This window comes from Bubalus kerabau, chromosome 12 (genome assembly GCF_029407905.1).
Source record: "Bubalus kerabau isolate K-KA32 ecotype Philippines breed swamp buffalo chromosome 12, PCC_UOA_SB_1v2, whole genome shotgun sequence".
NCBI lineage: Eukaryota > Metazoa > Chordata > Mammalia > Artiodactyla > Bovidae > Bubalus > Bubalus kerabau.
The window spans coordinates 26,740,905-26,754,207 of record NC_073635.1 but is presented as its reverse complement, the minus strand read 5'-3'; the positions used below and the strand labels follow the sequence as shown (position 1 = coordinate 26,754,207).

The 13,303-nt window shown below is 34.0% G+C and overlaps 1 protein-coding gene across 5 annotated transcripts in view; it reads left to right on the top strand.

Moving 5' to 3' along the window:
* NBEA (neurobeachin) overlaps positions 1-13,303 on the top strand; it is a 661,454-nt gene that overhangs the window by 254,115 nt on the left and 394,036 nt on the right. For 4 of the 5 annotated variants that reach the window (XM_055542373.1, XM_055542372.1, XM_055542369.1 and 1 more), the window contains exons 31-32: positions 9,788-9,942; positions 12,168-12,294. In XM_055542373.1, the coding sequence (XP_055398348.1) occupies positions 9,788-9,942; positions 12,168-12,294 (282 nt within the window). The remainder of the gene's footprint in view (positions 1-9,787; positions 9,943-12,167; positions 12,295-13,303) is intronic. The other variant, XM_055542371.1, reaches the window with a different exon arrangement.

Sequence of the window (13,303 nt, the reverse complement as noted above, 5' to 3'; positions counted from 1 at the left end):
AAATCGTGGAGCACAAAGCGTATTCCAATTCTTTTTAGGAGAAGGGTCTCCAGTGTAGTTAATATATGCAGTAGCTCAAGTACTATCAAATGTAAATGATGAGGTGATACTGATGAAAGGAGGGGATTGAGGTCTCAGGGGGCGCTGATGACGGATTGAACAGAAGCGGCCTTGCGCTGCACGTAACTCAAGTCTGTCGTCTTCACCGCTCAAAGCCATAATGGGAGGTGGCAGTCTGAAATGAGTTGCCACGGCAAAGAGTATTATTTTTGAAATGCTTTCACACAAATCACTAGGCCCTGCATACAACTTAGTTTCATGCTTTAATGTCATCAGGAGGCACAAATTGGTGTGTCTAATTGTTTGCCACCTGCCAGCAAAATGAGCTGCCAGCCAGCCAGACGGGTTTGATTGTCTGTCAGCCATTCAATAGATTGAGAGTGACAACATCAAAAATTTAACTTCAAACTCTGGAGCTTTGAGCAGCTTTTCAGAGACATCATCCCCACAAGTGCTTCTGGACAACTGCATTTTTCAATTATATTTGTGATATATTGCTACCATTTGCCTTAAAGTGTTATCTGTCTTAAGGTAGCTATAATTACATTATGAAGCATATAAACATATTTCTGAAGCACTAAAATCTGAAATTCAAGTTATGACATGTCTTTTAGCATCAGTTTGAGTTCCTTGAAAATAGGATCCAAGAAGACAGACTTTAGATGCAAAGTCCTGAATACTTTTAGTTTCAAACACAGAATTATCTTGGGTCTTACTCTACCAATAATGTATTTTTCATTTTTATCTTTGGTTGAAAATAGCTATAAACTCAGTTGCTCATTTCTTTGTAACTAAATCATACATATTATTATACAATCCCAGTGGAAATCACCTAGGATTTTCCTTGATTTAGCCAATATTTTATTGGTTCTTTTGAAAACATGCTAGTGAAGCATTCTTTATATTTTCTCTAGATTGTAAGTTTGGGAATAACTTCCTAAAACAATTGATGTCATAAGAGTCATACATTCAATTACATTTTTCATATGGAGTTTCTCTTCACTTAGGATGGCATTTTGACTAATTTCAGCATTTTGAAGTTTGTAATATCATTTTTATTAGGTAAATTGTAACATCAAAATTTAGAAACATTTAGACTTAACTAAAATAAACCTTCTTCCTTTAGTATTAAATCTTCCATCAGGTTGTATTATGAGACATCATATAAATATTCTCATCTGCATATATGGAAAGCACCGATTCTTTTTCTTTCATTTCCTCCAGACATCATCTGTGCAGATTGAAGTATATGTCTTTGATTTCACTGAGTGACCCTAACAAATTTATATTTGTGACTGTAAAGCAATGAAACTGCTAGACATCCACTAGTGCTATTCTGTAGAGGGAACACTGTATGTGTAGAGGAAGTGTGATAATGAAATTGTAAGAACTTTCCTACTGTTCTATTACTATGAAGCAAAAATAAATACTTATGGTTTTATTTCTAAGAGAACAGTTTAATAATCTCATAATAGAACTTAGAGTATAGTTGCAAAGTTCCTCAATAATTCTATTTCTTCTGATAGATTTCTGTATAGATGTATGGTTTATAAAATAGTCTAGCTGAGCTGTGTTTTTTTTTTTCTTTTTTTTTTAATGTATTAGTAACAGCAACTGTAACTTTTAGATTGAGGGAACAGTTTTCTCTAAAACCATCCATTATGTTTTACCACATCTTTTAAACTAAAATTTAATCCTGCATATCCAAATGCTTTTAATCTTTTGAGAATTTGGTGTATATATCTGTGATTTAGCTAAGTCTTAATCCCCTAGGATTCCTGAGACACCCCCTTAGTTTGGACAAAAGACAAAAAAAAAGGCAGAGGACAGTATGTTTGTCTCCATACATTTTAACTGTCATTATATTTCAAAAAATTGGTTTTCATCTTGGTTATCATCAAAAGCTTGTAATTGTGTTGCTTCTCTGACTAACAGACAATGATCTTATGGTGTATACTTCATCCCTTTTGATTTTAAAGACCTGCTTATGTTTGAATTACTGGATTTGATATGATCAAGTGAAGTAGTTAGTATTTTTCCTCTCAAACACTAAGTATCCTTGCTTTCCAGTGTTTCATTCTCTGAAAAAGAAAATCTCTGGAGAAAAAAAGTATTTTATAAATACTGTTTGATTAAAAAACAATATAGATAGCCTTCATATTACTAAACTTCAAGTATAGGCTTTGTCTAAGTATTTTCCCTATAGATTTTTTTAACATCGGTGCTTTAAATATTAGTGCTAAGAATGATAGTTTAGGATAAATAAAAAAAATTTTTGTAGAAATGATGGAATCCTCCTACATTGATTTCTTTAAGCTTAGAATTAAGTAAGAATATAAAAACTTATAATTACTGAGTACTTCAAATTCTGTCTTTATAGTTTTCTAATGTTTTGGTAAGACAGTATTTTGATCATATCACTTAAAGGATGAGCAGGTAAATGTAATCTAAATTGATTAATACTCTGCCAGCCATTACAATTCAAAGTTTCAATGATACCGAGCTACTGAAATCCCACCTTTTATTATGTTCCAAGTGCCCTGGATATGGTATTTAAGGCCAGCTGCCAGATGATGCAGTTTTGACCCAGCATGGTTGTATTCTAATTTTCCCAATATTGTTGCTTTTTTCTCTCCTGACATTTCCACAGACAGTTCAATGAGTTGAAAAAGCCATCTCTCTTTAAAGTGTGAATTAATGAAATAGTTGTTTTTCATACATCCTATTTTTCTATTGGTATTCTAAATATTTTACAAAGTTCAGTTCAGTTCAGTCGCTCAGTCGTGTCTGACTCTTTGAGACCCCATGAATCGCAGCACGCCAGGCCTCACTGTCCATCACCAACTCCCGGAGTTCACTCAGACTCACGTCCATCGAGTCAGTTATGCCATCCAGCCATCTCATCCTCTGTCGTCCCCTTCTCCTCCTGCCCCCAATCCCTCCCAGCATCAGAGTCTTTTCCAATGAGTCAACTCTTCTCATGAGGTGGCCAAAGTACTGGAGTTTCAGCTTTAGCATCATTCCTTCCAAAGAAAAAAGGTATTCCAAATATTTTACAAAGTAGCAATTAATAAATCATGAAAATGATAGACTTGTAATTTCTAATGAGCTTCAGTAAATTGTAATATCACCTTAAAATCAGAAATAATTATTTTTTCTTCATAGTTTAATTTTTTTTCTTTCAAGATAAATGTCTAATGTCAGTAAAACTTGTTAGAAAAAGAGTAATAATGCTGGAGAGGGTGTGGAGAAAAGGGAACCCTCTTACATTGTTGGTGGGAATGCAAACTAGTACAGCCACTATGGAGAACAGTGTGGAGATTCCTTAAAAAACTGGAAATAGAACTGCCTTATGACCCAGCAATCCCACTGTTGGGCATACACACTGAGGAAACCAGAATTGAAAGAGACACGTGTACCCCAATGTTCATCGCAGCACTGTTTATAATAGCCAGGACATGGAAGCAACCTAGATGTCCATCAGCAGATGAACGGATAAGAAAACGGTGGTACATACACACAATGGAGTATTACTCAGCCATTAAAAAGAATACATTTGAATCAGTTCTAATGAGGTGGATGAAACTGGAGCCTATTATACAGAGTGAAGTAAGCCAGAAAGAAAAACACCAATACAGTGTACTAATGCATATATATGGAATTTAAAAAGATGGTAACAATAACCCTGTATACAAGACAGCAAAAGAGACACTGATGTATAGAACAGTCTTTTGGATTCTGTGGGAGAGGGAGAGGGTGGGATGATTTGGGGGAATGGCATTGAAACATGTATAATGTCATATATGAAATGAGTCACCAGTCCAGGTTCGATGCACGATACTGGATGCTTGGGGCTGGTGCACTGGGACAACCCAGAGGGATGGTATGGGGAGGGAGGAGGGAGGAGGTTTCAGGATAGGGAACACATGTATACCTGTGGCAGATTCATGTTGTTATATGGCAAAACCAATACAATATTGTAAAGTTAAAAAAATAAATTTAAAAACATTTTAAAAAAATTAAAAAAAAAAAAGTAATAATATAGGAATTAGGAGAAGTGGCTCTTAGTAGTGGATCTCTTTATAATTAGTTGTGTGACCCTTATCTATTCTCTTTGGTTCTCTGGGACTCAGTTTCCCAACATGGAAAATAATACATTGTTTCCAGAAAGTCCCATAAAGTATGAAAATCCTGGAATAAATGAGATAGCTTTATAATTAGTTTCAAAAAGTAGTAGATAATTAACTTTGCTAAAAGACCTGAACCCCAGAAAAGATTCAGTAGGCCCTTTTTCAAAGCTATTACCTCACTTTAGGTTCTTGGCACCTCTGAAGTGTGTTCCCTCTGTTACCTTCCATCTGGCCTCACTGTTTTCCAGGTGTTGGCCCACCAAATGGACCTTGCACATTTATGCTAGAAATGTTTTTCTTAAATGTAAATCTCATGAAGATTTCTAAATAATATCTTGTTCTTACACAATAAAAGATGGACTTCTTAGGTTGAAATAGAAAGTCCTCACCTTTCACCAGCTATAATGATCTATTTACAGTTCTTCAATCTTTTATGATTTTTCATATCTCTTTGCCTTAAGAAGTTTCTGCTGTTGAACTTTTATCTTCTTAGCTGAATCCCACTGATCCTTTTTGATTCAGCTTATTCTTCCCTGATAATGTTCATCCTTTATGTTTCTGAAAGTTCCTGTGCCTAACTCTAATCAGAGTGGTTACTGAAATATGTTGAAAAGTTGATTTATTTGTCCCTTCTGTTTTTTTTTTAAGTATCTCTAAGGCATGGGTTGTGTCCTAACTTGTCTTATGTATCCCCTGACTTGTCAGTGTAGTTGTAATTCCCTTAACCTTTCGGTGTTCAATAAGTGTTACAGAAAAGAGGGAGCAAGTGGAAAGAAGAAAGGAGTTGTTTTAAAATCCATGAGCAATCATAAAACCCACTTGTCTTATTAAGTCACTATTTAAAAGCCATTTCTTATCTTCACTATCTCAGTTTACACTTAAGACAGTTCTTGAGTTGTGCAGATAAAACAGTAACCTTTTTACAAAATTCACATAACTAGTTAATGGCGATCTTTAAGATTTTTTTTAAGATTTTTTACTATAGTTATCTAGACTCTCAGTCTTTCTTGACCGACACGACCTGTATTCTAGATCTACTGTCATTCTAACTATTCTTTTATAAACATGATGCTTTTGTTGTTATTCTTGAAATATGGTGTCTAAAACTGCACATAGGATTTTATGAGGTCTAACAGACACAGAATATATCAGGATTATTGCTTCTTTCACTCTGGATACTGTTGCTGTGGTAGACCCAGATTGCATCAGCATTTTTGAGAGCCATCAGTTCAGTTCAGTTCAGTTCAGTAGCTCAGTCGTGTCCAACTCTTTACAACCCCATGGACTGCAGCACCCCAGGCTTCCCTGTCCATCACCAACTCCCGGAGTTGATTCAAACTCATGTCCATCATGTCAGTGATGATATCCAACCATCTCATCCTCTGTCATCCCTTTCTCCTCCCACCTTCTATCTTTCCCAGCATCAGGGTCTTTTCAGATGAGTCAGTTCTTCACATCAGGTTATCAAAGTATTGGAGTTTCAGCTTCAGCATCAGTCCTTCCAGTGAATATTCAGGATTGATTTCCTTTAGGATGGACTGGTTGCCTCTCCTTGCTGTCCAAGGGACTCTCAAGAGTCTTCTCCAACACCACAGTTCAAAAGCATCAGTTCTTCAGCACTCAGCTTTCTTAATAGTCTCTCACATCCATACATGATTACTGGAAAAACCATAGCTTTGACTAGATGGACCTTTGTTGGCAAAGTAATGCTTCTGCTTTGTAATATGCTGTCTAGGTTTTCTTCCAAGGAGCAAGTATCTTTGAATTTCATGGCTGCAGTCACCATCTGCAGTGATTTTGGAGCCCAGAAAAATAAAGTCTCTCACTGTTTCCATTGTTTCCCCACCTATTTGCCATGAAGTGATGGGACCAGATGCCATGATCTTAGTTTTCTTAATGTTATGTTTTAAGCCAACTTTTTCACTCTCCTCTTTATTTTCATCAAGAGGCTCTTTAGTTCTTCTTCACTTTCTGCCATAAGGGTGGTGTCATTTGAGAGCCATAGCAGTACTAATGATAGCTAAGCTTTTTGGACCACTTACAGTGTTCCAGGTAAAATGCTAAACATTTAATATGTATTAATAGTATATCATTTTATCTTTGTAACAATCTTATGAGGTGCAAACTATTATGAGTCTCATTTTTAAAGGTATGGAGAATGGGGCTTAGAGAATTTACTTGCTTGATACCTTAGAGGTAGAATTCTAACTCAGATCTGTCTGACATTAAAAACCAGGCTTCTAGTCACTGTGTACTCTATTTATATCCCATGTTGTAGTAACTAATGTACTGCTGAGTTTGCGGTCAGTGAAGTGTCTGGAGGCTTTAATGTCAGCTAATATTAAATCAGATGTTTTCAGAAGTTTTAGTAGGAAGACATTTAATGTTGTTTGCATTTATTTACAAGCCATCAGTACAAGTTGTTGAGATGAAATTCTTTTCCCTTATTCACATAACTCATTTTTCTTAATACACATCTCAGAGCTTCAGTTCTTGACAAGATGCCTTGTTACAGAGAGTTTGTACAAAGTTGGTAATGATCAGTTAATCAGGAAACTTTGGCTATATATATATATTTTTGTACCATTTACAAATACACCTCATAGCAGTATCGATCAGTTTGTGTTTCTTTATTTTATCCATAGGAATTTTAATGAAAGATTTAGGGGAAAAATGATAGTTTTATTTCTTTTCAAATCAAAAATTGATAATTTTGTTTTCTTGCTAGCTAGTCAATGAAATAGTTTATAAGTTTAGGGAAGAGTTTTGATGATAAATCCAAAATATTAGTTTGGTTTCTTTTCTGTTGATCTTTGTGTATATCATTGTAAATAAATAGCTTATCTTATAGGCAGAGAATTATTTCAATTTAGAAAGTGGTAACAATTATTAACATTTATAAGGCATCTCTTTTTTAAAAATTATTATTATTATTTCTTTTACTTTACAATATTGTATTGGTTCTGCCACACATCAACATGAATCCTCTATGGGTGTACGCATGTTCCCCATCCTGAACCTCCCTCCCACCTCCCTCCCCGTACCATCCCTCCGGGTCATCCCAGTGCACCAGCCCCAAGCATCCTGTTTTGAACCTGGACTGGCGATTCATTTCTTATATGATATTATACATTTTTCAGTGCCATTCCCCCAAATCGTCCCACCCTCTCCCTCTCCCACAGAGTCCAAAAGATTTTCTATACATCTGTGTCTCTTTTGCTGTCTCGTGTACAGGATTATCATTACCATCTTTCTAAATTCCATATATATGCGTTAATATACTGTATTGGTGTTTTTCTTTCTGGCTTACTTCACTCTGTATAATAGGCTCCAGTTTCATCCACCTCATTAAAACTGATTCAAATGTATTCTTTTTAATGGCTGAGTAATACTGCATTGTGTATATGTACCAGGACATCTCTTAATTTGACATGGTTCTTTTAAATGCAGTCTCATTTAATTTATCCAGGTATATGTGAAATAAATCACATTTGCCTTTCCATTTTTACTGAAAAACTGAAATTTAATATCACATAGCTTGAAGTGATTTAGTTGTCAAGCCTTAATCTTCTAACTCCACATCCTATACACTCTCCATAATGTCACACCACCTCTCAGTGAAGTAAATTAAAGTGTTCGATCAGGAATGGTCAATGAAGGGATTGAAAGCATAGTGTGTGCTTTTGGAAATTTAATAAGATAGTTGAAAGTACAAGGTTGAGTCTAATGAATTGACTCTATCTATTAAGGAAAAAATAAAAAAGTATCCAGAAAGAGCTAATGGAAGAATTTGGGAGGGCAGAGGTTAAAATTATCTAACATTATAATTACTATGGTCACAAAAATATTTTAAATGCCCCTGAAATTGAAAATAATAATCCTTACAAATTTAAATTTTTTTACATTGAAGTCATTTTTGTTTTAAAAATTGTTGGTATTAAAGAAGTTTAAACCATAGATTTGTCAATGAGCCATTGATACAGTTTCCTTTAAATAGAGCTTTTTAATAAGAAAATTAAATTTTTCTTTACAATCTGAAGACCTAGTTTAAAAGGTCTATTTTAGGCACTTCCCTGATGGTCCAGTGGTTAAGACTCCATGTTCACATTGTAGGAGGCCTGGGTTTAATCCCTTGTCAGGGAACTAGACCCCGCATGCCACAACTGAGAGCCCTCATGCCTCAATTAAAGGCCTGGTACAGCCAAAAAACTAAAATAAAATAACATCTCAGAGACAGTACTTTAAAAAGACCTAATTTAAATTGGGTATATTTTTTCTGACATTCACTTGTTTTCAGGCATTATATTTGAACTTAAAATAACTCAAAGATCTACTTTCAAGATAAATAAGTGAGTAATGCTTGAAAGTATTTATTAAATAGAGTTGGTGTACTGTAATCTTTGAGAAAGATGAAGCTTCACTGAAAGAAAGTAAAAATATTTATTATGTTAAAGAAATAGTTTCTTTATCTTTTAAATTGACTCTTCACATCCATTTATTATTTAAGGTTAACACAAATGTTAAGTTCAGAATTTTTTTTTAATGAAATTCCTTTAAGTATGCTAAAGAAACGAGAACATTTTCAACTCCTAAACTCACAAAGTCAGTGTTTGAAAGCTAAAGAGATCTTTTACCGAATGTCCAGTGTATCCTCTCATTTCTCTTTCATTATAATAGCATCCCTATTATGAAAAACAACTCAATTTTATTCAGGGAAATAAAGTTTAATTTTATTGTTTGTTGTTGTTTATTCTCTTAAGTCGTGTCTGCCTCTTTTGCGACCTCATGAACTGTAACCTTACAGTCTCCTCTGTCCACGGGGTTTCTCAGGCAAAAAAAAAAAAATAGGAGTATTTTTCCTTCTCCAGGGGATCTTCCCAACTCAGGGATCAAACCCATGTCTCCTGGATTGCAGGCAGACTCCTCACCACTGAACCAGTTTGTTATTCCGTATTCCTTGCCTTAATATTTAGCTTTACTATGAAGAAGTTCAGAATTTGGCTTTCAAATGTTTTTATGACTATTTTCCACATTTAGAATGTAATAGAGATACAATGGACACTTTATATATGTATATTTACAAAAAATCCCTATGTGCATATATGAAAAATATTCTAACCAGAGCACACCTTTTTCACATTTTCCTAAAGTCATGATTATAGACCACATGTCATCTTTAAAAAAGATGTCCAAATTCTAGATTCTACGTAAATATTTGCCAAATAAATGATAATAGTTAACACTTTACAGTATATCCTTAATGTCTGTATTCTTTTCACCAATGAAGTTGCAATCAGAAAAAGGAAAAAGAAAGAGGAGAAAATTTGATGATAGGACTTCCCTGGTGGTCCAGTGATTGAGACTTCACCTTCAAATGCAAGGGGCGCAGGTTCAATCCCTGTTCACGGAGCTAAGATCCCATAAACCAAAATGTAAAAGAGAAGCAATATTGTTACAAATTCAGTAAAGACTTTAAAAATGGTCCACATCAAAAAAATGTTTTCTAAAAGATAATTTAATGTTGATTACAGGTATCTGCCAATAGAAGATTAGAATTCATCTTAGACATTGTATTATTTTTCATCATTTCTTTGCAGGAGTGTTGTGGTCCCTGTTAAGAAGCCACCTCCGGGTAGCTTAGCTGTAACCACTGTAGGAGCCACTGCTGCTGGAAGTGGACTGCCAACAGGCAGTACCTCTAATATATTTGCTGCTACTGGAGCTACACCAAAAAGTATGATTAATACAACAGGTATTGTCCTTATCTATTTTTGTGATACTTCATCTTTTTCTTTCTGTTTTCTGTATCTTCATTTTTTCTGCTTATTTGATCTTAAAAATTAAAATACTGTGATCATTTTAAGATTATCTTAATCTTTAAGAAGATTATTCTTCATGTTTTCAGATTTTGTAATTCTAGGGTAAACTTTTTAGGCACTTTTGAGAACACTATGGGTTTTGTTTTGAGTCTTCTCAAAACAACATGCTGTTTACTTTCATAGTGAACTCAGATTGCTGAAGGATATTTGGGGAGCAAAGCCAAAATATAATTTGAACACTGACATTTGATATGTAAAAATTAGTAAACTGTATCAAGAATATCAAAATATACTATATATATTAGTGACAACAAATGGATTTAGTTACATTTTCTGGTTGAAACCTAATATATACTTTTCACAAAGCTCCCCTAAGAACCTTGACGATATGCAAGAGCCTCAACTTAACAAAAACTGCATGTGAATAAGAACCATTGTTTGACATTGTATTAATTTATATACTTAGATTACAATTATATCCATTCATTGTCCAACATTTTCCTAAAAATTCTAGAAACAGAAAAATTCCAAATCACTACAATTTTTAAAAGCCTGCCTAAAATAACTTTTTTCTTTTTTTGTAAATTTCCAGAAATGTTCCTGTTGATTATTAGCAAAATAAATCCTTACCCAAATCTTTGTGATTCCATTTTAGGTATTTACACAACGCAAGATGATCCCTGACTTTCCTTCCCTGACTATAGTAGCCTTCTCTTCTCCAAACTGTATAGCCTTGAACTTTTCCATCTATTATCATTACTTAGATTATTCCCATTTTTATTAATTTCATAGCTCTTTGTGCTTTCTGTATTTATCTTGTTTATCATACCACCTGAGTCCTGACACATCATGAACAGCACATTTATGGGGTTGTAGTAAGTAGAATGTACTCTATGAAGCATATTTATGTTAGCAAATAAACATCATTAATGGCATTGTGTTAAAGAACAAAACATCTTTGATTTATACATACTAAAACAAGTATTTATTTCTAACTTGTTTGAAGACTTCTTATATAAAGTTGTTTTTTTTTTTTCTATCTAGTTTATAGCCTTACTCTTTATATACATTCTGCTTTCTAGAGGAAAGAATAAAAATGTTTTCCTTTTAGCAAAATGTAAACTCAGAAAAGTGTTAAGAACTTTAAAATATGCCAGTGTAGTAGGAAAAAAAAAAATCTGCATTTGGTGTTTATGGACTAAATCCTTACTTTTATGAGTAAAAAGCAAATAATTTCTTTTTTACATTTATTTGAAACAAGGTATGATATTTTCCTTGAATTTCTATTCTATGAATTAATAATAGATTTAGAAAGTGATGGTAGCCAGAGGTCTAGTCATAGTATAAAACGTATATTACAATAAAAATGTAGGCAATGAATATCCTCCTTAGAAATACATATATACAGATACACAAACACACACACAAATAACCTGAGGGTTAGCATCTAAACTGGACCCAAAGCTAGTTTAGATTTTGGCACAAACGTGCTGTGTAAGTGTTGTTGTGAAATCCCAAGTTTTATGGGTATTAATGTAAGATAAGATAAAGATAACATTTAGGAACACTAGATGTCCCTCAACTCCATGGCTATTTAATATATGGTGTAATATAGGAAAATCTGTTCTAAAATGGCATCTTCATATCGTTGAGGAAACTCATTAATTTAAAATTGGGTACAAATATACTTATTACAGTCCTTCTTAAGCTATCATATTATTGAAATAAGCATTGATGCTTCAGGGCCACAAATTCATGTTGAGACAGTTTATTGCTAATTATGTCTTAAATGATGAAAACTAAAAGTATAACAACATAGCAATGAAAAAGCAGATAGTATTTTCACATCCAAATTTGCTTTGTTTTATCAGACTCATTTTATCTAAAATTGTTTTCATTTGTTGATGTCTTTTATTTATGCCCCATTTGTAATCTGTAGTTTTGTTAGCATAATATAAGTAAATAAACTGTTTCAATGCAATAGCTATTTTTAATAATTATAGTTACTAATGTACTGTTGGCCAAATGATTTTTTAAATGGCCTAATGTATTTTGAAATTCAGATGATTTTTTTTTTCAAACTCAGTAATGATGTAATGAAAATTATTTTGTTCAATAAGTTTGTGTTTAAGACTAAAAACTATTATTTTGGGAACAGGTGCCGTGGATTCGGGATCTTCGTCTTCTTCCTCGTCTTCTAGTTTTGTGAATGGTGCTACCAGCAAAAACCTTCCAGCTGTTCAAACTGTTGCTCCAATGCCAGAAGATTCGGCTGAAAACATGAGGTATACATAACTAATTGTTGTTTTCACTCATTTTACTCCCTTCCTTCCACCTCAAAAAAGAGTGAAACAGTATTCATTAAGTTTAAAGATACAGTTAAGAATTCCTAAGAATGTTTAAGTATATATTTCGTTGTTTTGATATTTTAGATAATTATTCATTATGTAAAAATCATTTATTATATTTCAGAGTCTAAACTGAGAAGTCTTGAATGGTTTTCAAGATCTGTTTCCTGAGTTTATAATCCACTGTCATATAGCACATGTTACAGTGTCATGTAAGGTAGAAGCATACACATGGGCACCATGATAAAATTGGACATCTTTGGTGGGGTGGTGAGTTTAAAATATAGGTTTTAAGAATACAGTTACATATAACATATATAATTGGAGGTAGAATTACCAAACATTATCTTTTGTATCTTGACAAATAGATAAAAATGATTTGTAGTAACATATCAAACAACATGGGCTTCCCTGGTGGCTCAGTGGTAGTCAGGTTTGATAGTCAGGTTAGTCAGGTTTGATCCCTGGGTTGGGAAGATCCCCTGGAGGAGGAAATGGCAACCCACCCCAGTGTTCTGGCCTGGAGAATCCCATGGACAGAGGAGCCTGATGGGTTACAGTCCATGGGGTTGCAAAGAGTCAGACATGACGGAAGCAACTTAGCATGCATACATCGAAGAGCATTCCTAGAAGAGATTGGCCCACATGCTTGATGTTAAATTGTACATACACACACACACACACGTTTATTCATGTTCTCAATTCAAGCATCACACAGACCGTAAAAGCCCAAAGAACGATGTTGTGTCACCACCACTCAAGGCAAAAAACAGAGTATTGCGAGTACCTCAAAGCCCCATCTTGTGTGCCTTTTTTTGACTCTATTCTTGCTCTTCTTCACATCCACCACTCTGACTTGAAACTGGATTAGTTTTGTCTTTTTTGAATTTTATATGAATGGAATTGCACAGTATGGGTTCTTTTTGCTCTGGCTTCTTCTGTTCAA